We start from the raw sequence: 17,949 nt of genomic DNA, 5'->3' as shown, positions 1-17,949 counted from the left end.
CAGCTTGAATTGGGTTGGGTGTCCTAGCATTGGTGCCTATGGAGAAGAACACAGACTGCTTATCACTCACCCCTGGTTCCAGTACCAAGGAAAGGCTGGAGCCATTGCAGCTAGAGGCCCAGCAGAGGAAGGGATCAAGGAGAGGATGCAGCCCAGAGCCCAGGACCGAGCATCCACCGGCCTCTGGAGATGGGGTGGTCTCCAGTCGCATCAGGGCTTCAGGGCCCATCTGAAGTGCGGATCAAGCCAGGCAGACACCCTTCTGGTGAAGGCAGGCTTTGCAGATCCGGGACTGAATTGAGCAGCCACAGGACCTCCGTGGCTCTGGGGCCAGTGGCAGAACTTCTAGAAGTACCTATGGGGTAGGAAACCCCAGCCACAAAAGCAGCGAGGTGACCTCCAGGCCTGAGGCTTTGCCTGCAGGCCTCATCTCAGTCCATGGGACAGATCCCTGGTTTTTTTAGTTTGGCCTTGGGGCAGATGACACCTTCAGCTGTCCAGCCTGCAATACCTCACCTCCTGCCTTCTGCCCCACTACCCTGCAGAGCAGAGGAATGGGACCAGGGGCCAGGGGCAGGGAAGAGGAAGAAGCAAGAGCTGCCAGTGTGCTCCAAACCAAGAGACCCCTCCACATGATACTGGGCACAGCTGAGGAGGGGTGCAAGTTCAACCCTGCTCACCACACTTAAGAAGCAGGCAAGGGAGGAGGAAAGGCAAAAACATGGAGTCCTGAGGCCCTTTTACTCCCTCTACCCTGTTGGAGGTGAGGATGAGAGGTGAGACTTCGTTGGACTGTGCTCCTGGCCAGTTGATCTCACCCAACTCATTATATCAGTACCCTGGTCACAGGGTGAACACTCTGACCTCTTAGCGTTTCATTGCCAATGCTACCAGCCGTATATATGCCCTTATGGGGCCTGAACCTTGACTCAGCTAGGCGGGCTTGGAGGTAAAATATTGAATGGGTCAGGGGTAGGAGGAGAGATGAGTCTGCCAAGGCTGGGTGATGTGTCATTTGAGAGAGTGGGTATCCCCTATTCCCAGCACATGGCCATTTATTTAGAGCCAGGGAGGGGGACGAGAATTCGTATTCAAATGTGATTCTTCCTTAATTACTACTAGTTGTTCAGGTGAGGGAATCGGGGAAGGCTGTTACGCAGTGCCAGATTAATAATCCACACGTTGCCCCTGCACCTCCTGTCCTGGTTTCCTATCAAAGCCTCTCCTGTATCTGTGAACATTCCAGCCCCGCAGGTCAGATTGCTGGCCAGGAGTAGTCTCACATTCTAGCTGACTGATAGCCTCGGCTTCTGCTGTTGCATGTGGTTTGATGACTCATGCTGGAGCCTTTGGCTATAACTCTCTTCCCTGTATAAGGGCCATCTCTGAATTTTGTCTGCCCAACTCCATTACCTGGTGTATGAGATTGGCTGGCTGCTGCTCCTGCCCCAGCTATTCAGTCATTTGGCAAATACTCATTTAAACAAAGCTCCACAAGGAGCTCCGAGAAGGAGCTCACCTCTAGGTACACAGAACCTGGACACAGATGAAAGTTTGCAGAATGACCCAGTTGTGCAGAGGAGACCCACTGGCTGCTCTCAGTGAGGCCAGGGAGAGTCAAACAGAGCATCTTGGACAAAGAGAGGACTTGAGGACCCTTTCAAAGTGTCAAGTCAGTTGGATGCACAGGATGTGTGGAGTTGAGGGGTACATCTAGGAGCAATGGCAGGTGTTACCAGTTCATTCAGGTTAGACCTCTGAGCAGACAGCAGAAACGTCAGCCACAGGTGAGCATAAGCTCAAACCCCCCATTGAAGGCTGTATTCTTGTCCCACAGGGGAGAGCACATGGCAAGTGGCACACTGACTCAGACACCAGGCACTGGGAAAAGTGGGAAACCATGGTCACAGACTCTACATCCCCCTGCCCTGTTGGCCTCCATCCCTTCCTCAACCATCTGCAGAACACCTCCTTCCAGCACCTTAGCTGCTGCCTCCCCTGGACGTATTCAGTCCTCAAGGGTGCCCTGCTAAAGGCTGGGCTGAAGGCTAAGAGGAGAGGTGGCATTCAATGTGTCCTGTGGCCTCCCTGGGGTTGATGAAGGGGTTGATGCCCAATAGAGTCCTTCATCTTGGCATTCAGCCCAGGGTCCAGCTGCCAAGGGAAGGCTTGGCAATCAAGGGCGATGGAGATAAGAATGAAAAGGGGTACCACCCTGTGCCAAGGCTGGCATGGTGTATATCTGAGAGAGGAGCTGCCTATTCACAGCATAGGGTTGTCAAGCTGGAGGCAGGGAGAGAAAAGCAAGAGCTTTTTGGTTCTTCTTGAGGATAGAATCTATAGGAAAACATTGTAATAGGGTTAAAAATAAATTTCCCATCCATCCAGACTTTTTTCTTTGGTAGACTTTCTTGTCATCTACTTAAAATGAAACAAGTGCATGTACGTGGTTAAGAAATTTCAGCTAGGAATGATGGCGCGTGCCTGTAGTCCCAGCTACTTGGGGGGCTGAGGCAGGAGGATCGCTCGAACCTGTAAGGTCAATGCTCAGTGAGCCCAGATCATGCCACTGCACTCCAGCCCGAGTGATGAAGTGAGACCCTGTCTCAAAAAAAAAAAAAAAAAAATTAAAGAAATTAAATAGTGCCGGGCTTGGGGGCTTATGCCTGTAATCCCAGCACTTTGGGAGGCCTAGGCAGGCAGATTGCTTGGGCTCAGGAGTTCAAGACCACCCTGGGCAAAAAATATAAAAATTAGCTTGGTGTGATGATGTGCCTGTAGTCCCAGCTACTCGGGACTGACCTACCTGAGCGCAGGGAGGTCGAGGTTGCAGAGAGCCATGATCATGCCACTGCACTCACTCCAGCCTGGGCAACAGAGCAAGACTGTCTCAAAATAAAAAAGGAACTTAAATAAAAAGAAGACAGCAGTTTCCTACCTCATTGTTCTCAAACTCCTCTTCAGAGGCAGCCTTTTTTTTTTTTTTTTTTGTAAACTATGTTTTTCTACTGGCTCACTTTATTCCTCTAAAATAGTAACTTGTCTAGGTGGTACCATAACGGGTTCAGTATCTGACATGATGCTGCGCTGCCTACACCTTTGGGGATTCTTGGATCCTGACTGAGCTACCTCATTCCTAGACACCTGGTACACCACAATGCATCAGGGATGCGGGAAAATGTGCTTTTGGTTTATGTGGAATATTTGCATTTTGTTAGATTGTGTGTGGTGGTTGAGTAGCCAAGAGGGTAGCATGCGGTGGATATTTGTTTTAAACATACAGCAACTGGAAACTCATTTACTGAGGCTATTTGGTTACCCTGAACTGTTTCTACCAAAAAAGCAGGATAAATGCTCCCTCAACACACACCTTTAATTACCAATTTTTAGAGTAAAAGGTTGAGTATCATTATGAGCTCAAAGTTTTTTATATATTCACTATGGTTCAATCATGACAGTTGCTATTTTTGATGCTGAAATTGCCGCAAATCTAATGTCCAAGTTTTCTTTGTACTTGTCTAGGCCTAGAATCTTTTAGTGGAAAAAAAAGTATTTAGAAGACAAAAATCAGACTGAGCACAGTGGCTCACGCCTGTAATACTAGCACTTCGGGAGGCTGAGGCAGGCAGATTGCCTGAGCTCAGGAGTTTGAGACCAGCCTGGGCAACACGGTGAAACCCCGTCTCTACTAAAACACAAAAAATTAGCAGGGGGTGGCAGTGTGTGCCTGTAGTCCCAGCTACTCAGGAGGCTGAGGCAGGAGAACTGCTTGAACCCAGGAGGCAGAGGTTGCAGTGAGCTGAGATCGCGCCACTGCACTCCAACCTGGGTGGCAGAGTGAGACTCTGTCTCCAAAAAAAAAAATACAAAAAACAAAAAACAAAATCTGGGTTGCAGGGTTGATCATTGCTAATGGGGTGTAATAGGTGTTCACATGACAGAGGGAGAAAATGTACTTTGTAAATTGTTAGTTCATCGAGGTTATGATTGCGCAACAATGTGAACATACTTAATGCCACTGAACTTTATTGCCATTGATAACTTTTAAATGGCAAATTTCATGTATATTTTGTCACAATAAAAAGTTTGAAAATTGAGTTCATAATATTTCCAGTTTGGGCCGAGCACGGTGGCTCACGCCTGTAATCCCAGCACTTTGGGAGGCTGAGGTGGGTGGATCACAAGGTCAGGAGTTCGAGACCAGCCTGACCAACATGGTGAACTCCCATCTCTACTAAAAATAAAAATTATCTGGGTGTGGTGGTCACCCAGGCTGGAGTACAGTGGTGCAATGTCAGCTCACTGCAACCTCTGCCTCCCAGACTCAAGTGATTATCCTACCTAAGCCTCCCAAGTAGCTATGATTACAGGCACCCACCACCATGCCTGGCAAACTTTTGTATTCTTAGTAAAGACGGAGTTTCACTATTTTGGCCAGGCTGGTCTCAAAACTCCTGACCTCAAATGATCAGCCTCCCTCGGCCTCCCAAAGTACTGGGATTACAGGCATAAGCCACCACGCCTGACCTGTGTTTAGTTTCTAATGGTGTTAATATAAGTAGTTATTTACTTATTCAAGACCAGCCTGGGCAATATAGTGAGACCTCATCTCTACAAAAAAAATTAAAAATTAGCTGAGGGTGGTGGCACGCACTGATAGTCCCAGCCATTCAGGAGGCTGATGTGGAAGGATCACCTGAGCCTGGGAGGCAGAGGTTGCAGTGAGCCATGATCATGTCACTGCACTCTATCCTGGGTGACAGAGTGAGATCCTGTCTCTAAATAATAATAATAATAATACCAACACTATAATAAAAATACTGAGTGAAGTTTAAAAAAATTTTTTTTTTCTTTTTTGAGACAGAGTGTCACTCTGTCGCCCAGGCTGTGAGTGCAGTGGTGCAATCTTGGCTTACTGCAACCTCCGCCTCCCAGGTTCAAGTGATTCTCCTGCCTCAGCCTTCTGAGTAGCTGGGATTACAGGTGTGCACCGCTACGCCTAGCTAATTTTTGTATTTTTAGTAGAGATGGGATTTCACCATGTTGATCGTGCTGGTCTTGACCTCCTGACCTCGTAATCCGCTCGCCTAGGCCCCCCAAAGTGCTGGGGTTACAGGTGTGAGCCGTTGCACCTGGCCTAAAATTTCTTTGTAGTTCTTTTTGTCCACAGAGACTATCCTACAAAGAATATACAAGGAACTTGAAATAATTGAGTTAATAACTTGAGTTAAAGGAACTTGAAATAATTATTTCTCTGGTGTTTATATTATCAATTAAATATATAGTTAGGTCCATTTGATGTGTTTCCAACTTCAGGATTCGTTTTTTTCTCATTTAATTTTATTTTTTGATAAGATACAGCATAAGAGAATCACATGGTGATAAGACAGAATCAGTAATAGAATGTAGCCCTTTAATGCCACCAGAAATCCAGAGAGAGAAATAAGCTAGGGTTTTATTCAGTAGCAGAGAGATCTCCATCCAGGGTCTGCTTGAAACCCCAGTCCCTCTCTGACACCACAAGGTCCCCTTGGCTACCTGTCAGCCTCCTGGGGACTGCAATGGAAACATGTCAGCCGTAGACATCAATCTTCCTCTCACACTGCAGTTTCAAGATGATCTGTATTCTGCTGGGAAATTTTGCATGGTGCTCTCAAACCAGTATTTGTCATCCCGGTATGGGACCACCAACAAACCAAACAAGGACACCTGGGAGATGGGATAAGACAAGAGATGGTGGTGGGGTAACGGCCTGCCCCCATGCACACCTATCATGCCTTCAGCACCACTCACTCAACTGCTAGTGTGCCAGGCTTCGTCTTGGAGCTGGGAGGAGAATGGAGTTCACCTTCTTCAAGGGAGACAGATTCTCAATACTCATAGTGACCCCAGAGCCCAGAAAAGAGAGCATCAACTAGTTGTTCTTCATTATATATTGAGAGAAGAGAGGATTCCCCTTGGAGACAAGGGAATAGCATTCCAGGCAGAGGGAGCAGCGTGTGAGAAGGCGTGAGGCAGCTGGTATGTCTGGGGAACCCCAAGAAACCCAGTGTGGGAGTCTGGGAGAGAAGAGAGGGATCAGATCATGTAGGGTGTTGAAAGCCAGGCAGAAAGTTTTAGATTTAACGGGAAGTCCCTGGGAAGACAGATTTTTTTTTTTGTTTTTTGAGATGGAGTTTTGCTCTTGTTGCCCAGATTGGAGTGCAGTGGCACGATCTTGGCTCACCACAACCTCTGCCTCCCGGGTTCAAGTGATTTTCCTGCCTCAGCCTCCCAAGTAGCTAGAATTACATGCATGCGCCACCATGCCCGGCTAATTTTGTATTTTTAGTAGAGACGGGGTTTATCCATGTTGGTCCGGCTGGTCTTGAACTCCTGACCTCAGGTGATCAGCCCGCCTCGGCCTCCCAAAGTGCTGGGATTACAGGCGTGAGCCCCCACGCCCGGCCAAGAAGACAGAAATTTTGAGTGGCAGAGGAGTGAAAGTCTGTGAGTTGCAGGAGATATCTTACCTGGTCACAGGTATGCAAGGCATACAACAGAGCCACAAACCCCAAGGACGGATACTGACTGTGGTTCTCCAGTCAACTTTCCTTGATATACCTGAGGAAGTGGAGGCTGGTCACCAGCACCTAGGAAGATGGAGAAGGGGACTGACCAGAAGCCTGTCCCATGGCTACCCACCGTCATGTTGTCCTACCACTTTCCCCTTTCCTTCCTGGGGCCTTCGCCTTATCTTTGCTGTCTGGTTCCACCAGGAACCTGGACCATCTGAAATCTAAAAAGAAACTGAGGTTTGGGAGGATTTCAGAGTCATTTGACAAGCAGCCTTCAGCCTTAAGTAAGCCTTGGGGGTCCCCCAGTATCCAGCCAGGGTATCTTTGGAGTCGCCTTTGTCACCCTCTACAGTAACCTCCCTCCCTGACATACCCAGGGTTTTTTTGCCTCCACATGCTTGTCTGTTTATGCAGTACACTTATGAACCACTCCAGACCAGATGAATTCAACAGAAGCAGCAGCAGTTGGATACCGGAGTCCTGAGGGCTGGCAATCCCAGGGTACATAATGCACATAGTGGTCCTATTCTCCACATCTGCCTCAAAGCCTTGGACAGGGGCCTGGTTTGTCCTGAAAAGGAAGTCAGGATGGTCATTTAGAGCAGGAAGAGGCTTGGCCTTGGCCTTGGTCTCCACGCCCTACCCTGCACCCACCTGAGGACCACTTCATGTTGATTAATCCTGAAACCAAGGCCAGAGCTCCGTGGAGACCTTGAGTTTCCCACCACTGCACAGAACCAGCAGTTGGATACCACATGGCCCAGTGGGCATGGGTGAGGTGCTTTAATCAGCTGCTGCTGCTTATTCTCAACCTCCTTCTCTGACTTGACTCCCTTGAGTCCCTAGGAGCATAGGAGGGAAGAATTTAGGGGCTTGACCCAGCCTCCACCTACCTGTGGAAGAAGGTTAGAGCCTAGGGCCATGATGGAGAGATGGCTAGGACCTGGGGTTGGGTCAGGGATTGGACCAAGATTAAGTTTGTGCACTGACCAACCACAATATCAGAGCATCACTGGACATGGGATCCTGTGGCCTCTGTAGGGGTTCAACGGTGCTGTCGAAGCATGTGTCAAACCAGACAGACTCATCACGCATGTGGAGGCAGGCAGAGCACGTCTGGACCTCAGATAAGCAGTTGGATTTTCTGGAAAAGTTGCTGGGACAGTGGCAGATTCCCGGGTGTATTTTGGCCATATTACAGAGATCGTTCTGGCTGGAGTGTTGGTGTAGGAAGGAGGCAATCAGCCACGATGAAAGGACATAGGCAACCACCAGGGCCAAACTCCTGTATCGAATCATGATCTTTGGCCCTGACGATGGTGCCCCCGGCAGACAGTAGATTGGCCCTGACACCTAGCACCGGGAAGGAGAAGAGACTGGGGCCACAGACGTCCCCAGCATCCCCCATCCTAATGGCTTCCATCCCTTTCCCAACCCTTGACACTATACCTCCTCCCAACACCTTGCTCGTTGCCTCCCTGGTCACCTACTGGTCACTACTGGAACTGCCAAAACCTGACCTAGAGGCAGAAAGAAAGGGAGAGAGGACACTTTTGTGTTCCGTGGCCTCCCTGAGGAAACTGATGCCTAATGGGGTCTTCTGTGCCAGCCCAGTGATATCAGGGACTCATCACAGAGGCCACATTGTGACCTACTCCACCAAGGCCCCTCCTTCACCTTGGCATTCAGCCCAGAGCCCAAATGACCAGGGAGGTGTGGTAGTCAAGGGTCCAGGGGACAGGAGGGCACAGAGGGAGAGGTTGTGTCCAGGCTGGGGTGGGTGAGCAGGAGACAAAGAGGGAAACAGAAGGACCACCTTGGCGATGGCTCACACCTGTAATCTCAGAGCTTTGGGAGGCCAAGGCAGGAAGATCCCTTGAGTCCAGGAGTTCAAAAAGGGCCACCTGGAATCTTCTGAAGAGAATTTACTGTACTGATGAAAGTGAATATTTGGTGCCTTTAGCCCTTAACACCTCTCAGAGGTGGACTTTTTGAGAACTGTTTTTTTGTTTGTTTGTTTGTTTGAGATGGAGTCTTGCTCTGTTGCCCAAGCTGGAGTACAGTGGCGTGATCTTGGCTCACTGCAACCTCCACCTCCTGGGTTCAAATGATTCTCTTGCCTCAGTCTACCGAGTAGCTGGGACTACAGGTGTGCACCACTGTGCCCAGCTAATTTTTTTTTTATTTTTAGCAAAGACAGGGTTTCACCATGTCGGCCAGGCTGGTCTCAAACTCCTGAGCTCAAGTGATCTGCCTGCCTTGTCCTCCCAAAGTGCTGGGATTACAGGCTCGAGCCACCACGCCCGGCCAATCCAGTATATATCTTACACTTATAGTGTACCTAAATTCAAACCGTTTTGTCAGAAATGCATGATTTATAAATTTGATAAAATCGTACAGTCAAAAAAGATTTACATACCCAAGTTATAACAAGCATACTGAAAAGTTTTCTAAGAACTGAATTGTTTTTAAATTTAGATTAATGAAAATAAATTTAAAATTTCCTTGCTCACTTGCACTTGCTACATTTCAAGGGTTCATCCATCATATTGGATGGCACAGAACTACAGGCTAATTTAATTCTAAAAGTCAACAGTCTACTATCAGTGTTTACATTATTGTAACTGGATAAATATTTCCTATAGAGTTTGTAAATGAACTAAGACGACTTTTTTTGTTGTTCCTGAGTTCATGATAAATTTTTTTTTTTTTGAGACAGTTTCACTCTTGTTGCCCAGGCTGGAGTGCAATGGTACGATCTCGGCTCACTGCAGCCTCTGCCTCCTGGGTTCAAGCAATTCTCCTGTCTCAGCCTCCCAAGTAGCTGGGATTACAGGTGTGCACCACCACACCCGGCTAATTTTTGTATTTTTAGTTGAGACGGAGTTTCATCATATCAGTCATGCCCAGCCTTTTGTTCATGGTAACTTTCTAAGAAAGGGTGTGGCTCACGCCTGTAATTCTAGCACTTTGGGAGGCCGAGGCAGGCAGATCACGAGGTCGGGAGATTGAGACCATCCTGGCTAATTCGGTGAAATCCCATCTGTACTACAAATACAAAAAATTAGCTGGGCATGGTGGTGGGCGCCTGTAGTCCCAGCTACTCAGGAGGCTGAGGCAGGAGAATGGTGTGAACCCGGGAGGCACTGCACTCCAGCCTGGGCAACAGAGTGAGATTCTGTCACAAAAAAAAAGGGGGGCGGGGTATGTAGGAGATAAAACTTCTAAGTTTGCATGTCTAGAAAAGGCATTCTGCTTGCAAGAGGTAGAATTGTGTTACTAAAAAAAAAAAAAACTTTAAGTTCTAACCCCTGATACTTATAAATGTATTTGGAAGTAGGGCCTTTGCAGATACAATGAAATTAAAATGAGATCATGCTGGATGAGAATGGGCCCTCATCCAATGACTAGTGTTTTTATACGATGAGGGAGATTGGCCCGGCACAGTGACTCATGCCTGTGATCCCAGCACTTTGGGAGGCCGAGGCGGGCAGGTCGCTTGAGGCTAGGAGTTTGAGACCAGCTGGCCAACATGGCGAAACCCAGTCTCTACTAAAATACAAAAAATTAGCCAGGCGTGGTGGTGGGCACCTGTATTCCCAGCCGCTTGGGAGGCTGAGACAGAAGAATTGCTTGAACCTGGGAGGCAGAGGTTGCAGTGAGCTGAGATTGTGCCACTGCACTCCAGCCTGGGTGACAGAGCAAAACTCCATCTCAAAAAAAAAAGATGAGGGAAATTTGGAAACAGAAGACACAGGGGAGTATGTATGCCATGTGATGATCGAGATAGAGACTGGAGTGATGCTCTGATGCAGGGCAGGCAATCCCCAGAATTGGGCTTAGTCTGAGAGGGTTCTTGGCTTTGCCCTGATGCGATCCAGTGGTGTTAGCAACTTGTATTGAAGCGGCATTGCACAGCAGCAGCAGAGGTACACTGCTCCTAGTGGAGGAGGGCTACCCCATAGGCAGTGTGCCCAGAGTTAGCAGCTCAGCAGCAGCTCTGCAATCCTATTTATACCCACTTTTAATTACATGCAAATTAAGGGATGAATTATGCAGAAATTTTCCAGGCACAAGCAGTCCTCCTGCCTCAGCCTCGCAACATGCTGGATATGAGCCACTGTGCCCAGCTGAAAGTCTGATTTTTTATTCTTTGTTAACTGTAGTGGTTGAATTCTTGGTCTTGGTCAACAGACTGGTAAAATTCAGAGAAAAACAATTCACTGGCTAAATATTTAGTAGTTTACAGGATGATGCAAAAGCTAGAGAACCAGGCTCAGTCTATCATGAGATGCAAAACATGGCCAAAGACTACCCCAGCAATGGCCCACCTGGAATGCTACCACTGCTGCCAACACAGCTGGGCCCTTGACACTGTGGTAGTTTCAGTATGGCAGATTCTTTTCAGCTCTTCCCACTAGGAAGAGCAGTTCATTTCCCCACTTCTTGGATCTTGGATCACTTTATGACTTGATCTGACCAATAGAATGCTGCAGAAGTGACACTGTAAGGGCTAGGCACAATGATTCACACCTGTAATCCCAGCACTTTGGGAGGCCAAGGCAGGAGGATTGCTTGAGCCTAGGAGTTCAAGGCCATCCTGGCCAACATAGCGAGACCCCCTTTCTATAAAAACAAAAACTTAACTGGGTGTGGTGACATGCATTTGTAGTTCCAGCTACTCAGGAGGCTGAGGTGGGAGGATCCCTTGAGCCCAAGAGATTGAGGCTGCAATAAGCCATGATTGTGCCACCCCATTCCAGCCTGGGCAACAGAACAAGCTCCTGTCTTAAAAAATAAAAAAATTTAAAAATAATAAAAAAGCGAATTGGAACTGAGGCATCTAAAAAAGCTGGGAACCTCAAAATGCTAAACCTTCTGTGAAAAGCTGGGCCCAAAACAAAACAAACAAATCAAAAAAACCCTCACCCTTATCGAAATGGGTAAAGAGCCTCCCCCAACAACTCAGAGTCTGGGTTTGCACTTGGCATGAAATTGAATCTAAACTTATACCTCCTACAGGATCCAGGGGACCAGGCAAAGAAATTAACTCAAATATTGCCCCTGAGATCTGGAAGGCACGTCTGGCCCTTCCCTCCCAGACACTGTGGTTGCAGGTAAGACAATCAGGCCAGGATTTTATTCCATACCAGACTGATCTCCATACAATTTCCTCTTGCCCTTTACCCCCAGAGAAATAGGACTTGTGTGGACTCAGCTCGGCTGAGCTTGTGTGAGCAGAGAGCTTGTCCACATGCTAGCTGATGGATGACTTCGATTTCTGCTTCTGCACTACACGTGGGCAGTATTTCCTTGGAGCCCTTGGTCTGATTATCCTCCTCCCAGTGACAAACACTTTCCTTGCTATTCTGATCCAAATCCAAAGAGGGTGACCTAGTGGATGAAAGAGGGACATATGTGTCAGCAGGCGGACTCCTGTCCTCACCCCTGCCTCCCTTCATTCAGCATCTGGGATGACAGGTTGCCCCTGGGAGCTGGGAGGAGACTGGAGCTCACCACCAGGAAACAGACTCTGGACATTCTCCTAGAGTCACTGAGGAGCCCAGAAAAGAGAATGTCAACTCGCTTCTTCTCATAATATTTGAGGAAGAGAGGGGAACCCCCCAGGACATAAGAGAAGGGCATTCCAGGCAAACAGAATGGTGCATGAGGCAGCTCATGTGTCTGGGGATTTCTATGAGCCCATTATGGGAGCCTGGGAGACAGGAGGCAAGGGGAGGAGTCAGAACATGTAGAGTCTTTTTTTTTTTTTTTGAGATGGAGTCTTGCTCTGTCACCAGGCTGGAGTGCAGTGGCACAATCTCGACTAACTGCAGCCTCCGTCTCCCGAGTTCAAGCAATTCTTCTGCCTCAGCCTCCCGAGTAGCTGGGACTACAGGCATGTGCCACCATGCCTGGGTATTTTTTGTATTTTTAGTAGAGATGGAGTTTCACCATATTGGCCAGGCTGGTGGCGAACTCCTGACCTCATGATCTCCCTGCCTCAGCCTCCCAAAGTGTTGGGATACAGGCATGAGCCACTATGCTTGGCCTACATGTAGAGTCTTGAAAGCCAGGCAGAAAACTTTAGACTCCATGCTGAAGGCATTGAGGAGCAGGAATTTTAAGAGAAGATACAAGAATCTTTCCTGCCTGGTCACAGTTGTGCAAGACACAGAACCGAGCCTTGGGCCCCAGGGATGACGCTGACCCTGGTAAGGCAGCCAGTTGTCCTGCTTGCACCTGGGGAGGAAGTGGGAGGGAACTGACCTGGGGCCCTTCCCACAGCAACCCACAGCCACATCCTACCCCTTTTCCTATTCCCCCTCACCATGTCTTTGCTATCTTCCACTCCACTAGGGAACCAGACCATCTTCCAAAATCTGAGAAAGAATTGAATGTGGGGGAGTTTGGGCCACAAGACCTGGGAAAGTCCTGCAAGTGTCCCCAGTAAGCCAACAGAAGGTCTTTCCAGAGCCCCTGCTGTTATTTCCTGCAGTGACCTCCCCTCACCCCCACACAGAGAGTGTTTGGGGACACCTCCTCCATCACCTCATCACTTAGATCATCTGAAGTCCACACCAGGTCAGAGAGCTTCTGCAGTAGCATCTCCAGCTGCATCCAGGAGCCCTGGTCACTGGCATTCCTGGGATAGATGAAGCATTGTGGGTGGTTTGGTTCCTCACCCTCATCTCAAAACCCTAGACTTGGGGCCCACTTCATCTTGGGAAGGGGAGCAAACACTGATGGAACTGTGGGGCAGGCCTGGCCCTCCTGCTCCTGCCCTCTCCCCAGCACCTGAAAACCATGGGGTATTGGTCGATGTCGTTGCCAAGGGTGAAGCCCTGCAAGGTATGTGGGCAACCCAACAGCACACAAGTCCCACAATAGAAATCAAAATGGCTCACCGAGAGCCTGGGAATCACTTTAGACAGCTTCCTCCACAATTTCCCAATCTGGCTCCCTGAGTTCATGCCCTGGAAACAGGAAGAAGGAAATTGGGGGCTGGGCCCAGGGGAGAGAAAACAGAGCTGGGTGGGTGAGATCTCCATCCAGAGGCTGTGAAGACAGGACTAAGGGCAGGGATTTGGGCGGAAGGTGGGAAATGGGTGAGGCCCAGGAAGCATGGCAGATAGGGCCGGGCCCAGTATTGACCACTGACCAACCACCAGAGCACAGTGTCAGAGGTCATAGACTCTCTTGTCCTCAACAGGTACCCCATGGTCTTCCTGGAGCATGCATCAGGCCAGTTCCATTTGTCGGCTGTGTGGCTGCAGGAGGAGTAGTTCAGGGTCTCAGAAGGGCAGCCACACTTCCCAGAACTGAACCAAGGGCAGTTGCAATGCCGTAGTACCAAGTACATTCGTTTTTCCTGGGGTGCTGATTCAGGTGTCAGATCCAGATAGGGGGTCATCAGCCAGAGGATGAGCATCCAAAAGACCCACAGGACAAAAATCTGCCAGCGCTTCATGTCTGACCCAGGTGGTGGCTCCTGTCGTGGGCCGCAGACTGGCTTCTCTACCTGGAAGGACGAGGGGCTGAGGCCACAGGCAGCACCAGCTTCCCTCTGTCCTGTTGGCCTCCACAGCTCCCCATCCCTCTAACCTCCACCTCCTTCCAACCCCTCCTCTCCTGCCTCACTATCCATTTGCTCACCCCAAAAAAGGACTCTGACTGGGCATGGTGTGGAAGAGGCCAGGGCAGAGAGACAGCATGTGGCTAGTCCTGCAAGGGGAAGGAATACCTCAGTGGGGCCCTTGGTGTTATCCCAGTTATATCATAGATCTCATCACAAAGTACACATTGTGACCTCCCTCCTTTAGCCTGCCTGGAAAAAGCCACCACCTTTCTCTGACACCCAAACAACCTCCACTGGATTGTTAAGATACATGAGGACAGGGACTCAGCTAGTCTCTCTTCTTCACCTCTGCAGCTCTAAGACTTAGAATTATTTAATAAATATTTGTGGATAAATAAACAGGGGTTGAGAGGGAATTTTTTTTTTTTTTTGAGATGGAGTTTTTGCTCTGTGGTCCAGGCTGGAGTGCAGTGACATGATCTTGGCTCACTGCAACTTCTGCCTCCCAGGTTCACGCAATTCTCATGCCTCACCCTCCCAAGTAGCTGGGACTTCAGGCACATGCCACCACGCCTGGCTAATTTTTGTATTTTTAGTAGAGACGGGGTTTCGCCGTATTGGCCAGGCTGGTCTCAAATTCCTGACCTCAAGTGATCCACCCACCTCAGCCTCCCAAAGTGCTGGAATTATAGGTGTGAGCCACCATGCCCAGCCGGGAAATTTATTTTTTAATTATTATTATTTTGAGACGGGAGTTTCACTCTTGTCGCCCCGGCTGGAGCGCAGAGGCACGACTCGGCGCACTGCAACCTCTGCCTCCCGGGTTTAAGTGATTCTCTTGCCTCGGTTTCCCGAGTAGCTGGGATTACAGGCGCCCACGACCATGCCTGGCTAATTTTTTTTGTATTTTTAGTAGAGATGGAGTTTCACCATGTTGGTCAGTCTGGTCTCGAACTCCTGACCTCAGGTGATCTATCCGCCTTAGCCTCCCAAAGCGCTGGGATTACAGGCGTGAGCCACTGCACTCAGCCTCAAAACTTCTCTATCTCAGTAAATGATTCCACCATGTACCCAGTTATTGAAACCAGAACTCATGTATTCTTGATTCCTCCTACTCCTATGATACCCAAATTCTTTTTTTTTTTTTTTAAGGACAAAGTCTCACTCTATCACCCAGGCAGGAGTGCAGTGGCACAATCTTGGCTCACTGTAGCCTGTGCCTCCAAGGTTCAAGCAATCCTTTTGTGTCCAGAATTGGTGGGTTCTTAGTCTCACTGACTTCAAGAATGAAGCTGCCGATGCTTGCAGTGTTACAGTTCTTAAAGATGGTGTGTCCAGAGTTTGTTCCCTCTGATGTTCAGACATGTTCAGAGTTTCTTCCTTCTGGTGGGTTCGTGGTCTGGTTGGCCTCATGAGTGAAGCTGCACACCTTTGGGGTGAGTGTTATAGCTCATAAATGCAGTGCGGACACAATGACTGAGCAGCAGCAAGACTTACTGCAAAGAGTGAAAGAACAAAGCTTCCACCATGTGTAAAGATACCAAGTTGCCCTCAGGCAGCCTGCTTTTATTCCCTTATCTGACCCCACCCTCATCCTGCTGATTGGTCCATTTTACAAAGAGCTGATTGGTCCGTTTTGACAGGGTGCTGATTGGCACGTTTACAAACCTTTAGCTAGACATAGAGTGCTGATTGGTGCATTTATAAACCTTGAGCTAGACACAAAGTGCTGATTGGTGCATTTACAATCCTTTAGCTAGACACAGAGTGCTAGAGGAAAAGTTCTCCAAGTCCCTACTAAATTAGCTAGACACAGAGCACTGATTGGTGCATTTACAAACCTTGAGCTAGACCCAGAGTGCTGATTGGTGCATTTACAATTCTCTAGCTAGACATAAAAGTCCTCCAAGTTCCCACTGGACTCAGTAGCCCAGCTGACTTCACCTAGTGGATCTCACGCCAGGGCCACAGGCAGAGCTGGCCGCCAGTCCCATGCTGCGCACCTGCACTCCTCACTCCTTGGGTGGTGGATGGGACCCTGTGCTGAGGAGCAGGGGGGCAGCGCCCCTCGGGGAGCCTCAGGCCACGTGGGAGCCCACAGGTGGGGCGTGGTGGTGGGGGGCTTGGGCATGGTAAGCTGCAGGTCCCGAACCCTGCCCAGCGGGCAGGCAGCTGAGGACCGGCAAGAACCGGGGTCGGTGTGGGCATCTGGCAGTGCTGGGGGACCCCGCGCACCCTCAGCAGTTGCTGGCCTGGGTGCTAAGCCCCTCACTGCCTGGGGCCCTGTGGTGCTGGCCTGCGGCTCTGAGTGGGGGGCCTGCTGAGCTCACGCCCACCCAGAACTCACGCTGGCCCGCGAGCCCTGTGGGCAGCCCGAGTTCCTGCCCACACCTCTCTCTCCTCACCTCCTGGCAAGCAGAAGGAGCCGGTTCTGGCCTGGCCAGCCCAGAGAGGGGCTCCCACAGTGCAGCCGCGAGCTGAAGTGCTCATCTAGGGCGGCCAGAATGGACGCAGAGGCCGAGTAGGCGTCGAAAGCGAGCGAGGGCTGCTAGCATGTTGTTGCCTCTCACTCTCACCTCAGCCTGCCAAGATGCTGGGACTACAGAAGTGTGCCACCACACTAGGCTTATTTATTTATTTAATTTATTTCTGAGACAGAGTCTGACTCTGTCGCCCAGGCTGGAGTGCAGTGGCACAATCTTGGCTCACTGCAACCTCTGCCTCCCAGGTTCAAGTGATTCTCATGCCTCAGCCTCCCAGGTAGCTGGGACTACAGGCGAACAACACGGCACCTGGTTTATTTTTGTATTTTTTAGTAAAGACAGGATTTCACTGTGTTGGCTAGGCTGGTCTCCATCTGGCCTCAAGCAATCCGCCTACCTCGGTCTCCCAAAGTGCTGGAATTACAGGCCTGAGCCCCTGAGCCTTTCCAATTTTTTTTTTTTTTTTAGGTAGAGATGGAGTTTACCATGCCAGCCCTGTCTGGAACTCCTGAGCTCAAGTGATCCACCCTCCTTGACCTGTCAAAATGCTGAGATTACAGGCATGAACCACTGTGCCTGGCCTCAAATCCATTTTTTAATTCATTTGTTTCTGTTTCTAAGTCATCTTCTTCATCTCCACTGCCACCCCCTTAATTCAATTGTAGTCTTGTAAAGGTAGTAAAATAATGAAAAATTTTAAGTTGTTTTTAAGGTTCAAGAAAAAAATAGAACATTTTGGTTTTTTAAAAAATCAAAACATTTTGTTCAATGGGATAAGAACAAGTACAATTGTTCATCTTAGCTAGAGGAAAGCTGCGCTGGATATTGCATAGCTTTTAAATCAGTTCACCCAAAAATCCGAGGTCTGTAGGCTAGTTAATTATATCATACCAATGTCAAGTTCCAGGTTTTGAAAAAGTACCATATGGGCCGGGCACGGTGGCCCACACCTGTAATCCTAGCATTTTGGGAGGCAAGGTGGGCGGATCACCTGAGGTCAGGAGTTCAAGACCAGCCTGACCAACATGGAGAAGCCCTGTCTCTATTAAAAATACAAAATTAGCCGGGCGTGGCGGCACATGCCTGTAATTCCAGCTACTCGGGAGGCTTAGGCAGGAAAATCACTTGAACCTGGGAGGTGGAGGTTGCGGTGAGCCGAGATTGTGCCACTGAACATGATTTTACCTGGGCAAAAAGAGCGAAACTCTGTCTCAGAAAAAGAAAAAGTACTATATGTACTATATGGTAAGATGCTACCATTAAGAGAAAATGAAGGCCAGCCACAGTGGCTCATGCCTGTAATCCCAGCACTTTGGGAGGCCAAGGTGGG

General features: G+C 49.1%; 1 protein-coding gene across 3 annotated transcripts; it reads right to left on the bottom strand.

Moving 5' to 3' along the window:
- Positions 1–5,326: 5,326 nt before the first annotated feature.
- Positions 5,327–14,307, bottom strand: LOC105502549 (chromosome unknown open reading frame, human C20orf173). Of its 3 annotated transcripts, XR_001000360.1 has the most exons (11): positions 14,214–14,307; positions 13,720–14,079; positions 13,356–13,534; positions 13,110–13,203; positions 12,889–12,940; positions 7,548–7,933; positions 7,212–7,399; positions 6,931–7,128; positions 6,732–6,778; positions 6,513–6,632; positions 5,327–5,709 (listed from the first exon to the last, which is right to left on the bottom strand). XR_001000360.1 is itself a non-coding variant. In XM_011929155.1 (6 exons), the coding sequence occupies exons 2-5, from the start codon at positions 14,026–14,028 to the stop codon at positions 12,914–12,916; spliced, it is 609 nt and encodes a 202-aa protein (XP_011784545.1). In that variant the 5' UTR covers positions 14,029–14,079; positions 14,214–14,307; the 3' UTR covers positions 7,725–7,933; positions 12,889–12,913. The 3 variants fall into 3 exon arrangements, 2 of the variants coding, with proteins under 2 accessions (XP_011784545.1, XP_011784544.1); XM_011929155.1 differs by lacking the exons at positions 5,327–5,709; positions 6,513–6,632; positions 6,732–6,778; positions 6,931–7,128; positions 7,212–7,399 and having other exon boundaries at positions 7,725–7,933; XM_011929154.1 differs by lacking the exons at positions 5,327–5,709; positions 6,513–6,632; positions 6,732–6,778; ... (1 more) ...; positions 7,212–7,399; positions 7,548–7,933 and adding an exon at positions 11,672–11,951.
- Between the last annotated feature and the right edge of the window lie 3,642 nt (positions 14,308–17,949).

This window comes from Colobus angolensis, unplaced genomic scaffold, assembly GCF_000951035.1.
Source record: "Colobus angolensis palliatus isolate OR3802 unplaced genomic scaffold, Cang.pa_1.0 Scaffold8, whole genome shotgun sequence".
Lineage (NCBI taxonomy): Eukaryota > Metazoa > Chordata > Mammalia > Primates > Cercopithecidae > Colobus > Colobus angolensis.
Note: the sequence above shows the minus strand (reverse complement) of the source record. Positions and strands in the feature narration are given on the sequence as shown.

Bases quoted from the DNA above. Each gene is read 5' to 3' on its own strand.
- LOC105502549 (XM_011929155.1), bottom strand. From the start codon at position 14,028: ATGAAGCGCTGGCAGATTTTTGTCCTGTGGGTCTTTTGGATGCTCATC. The intron at 13,204-13,355 runs GTGCTGGGGAGA...CATCTATCCCAG, and splicing joins CAATACCCCATGGTTTTCAG to GAATGCCAGTGACCAGGGCT. The intron at 12,941-13,109 runs GTGATGGAGGAG...ATTCTTTCTCAG, and splicing joins CAGATGATCTAAGTGATGAG to ATTTTGGAAGATGGTCTGGT.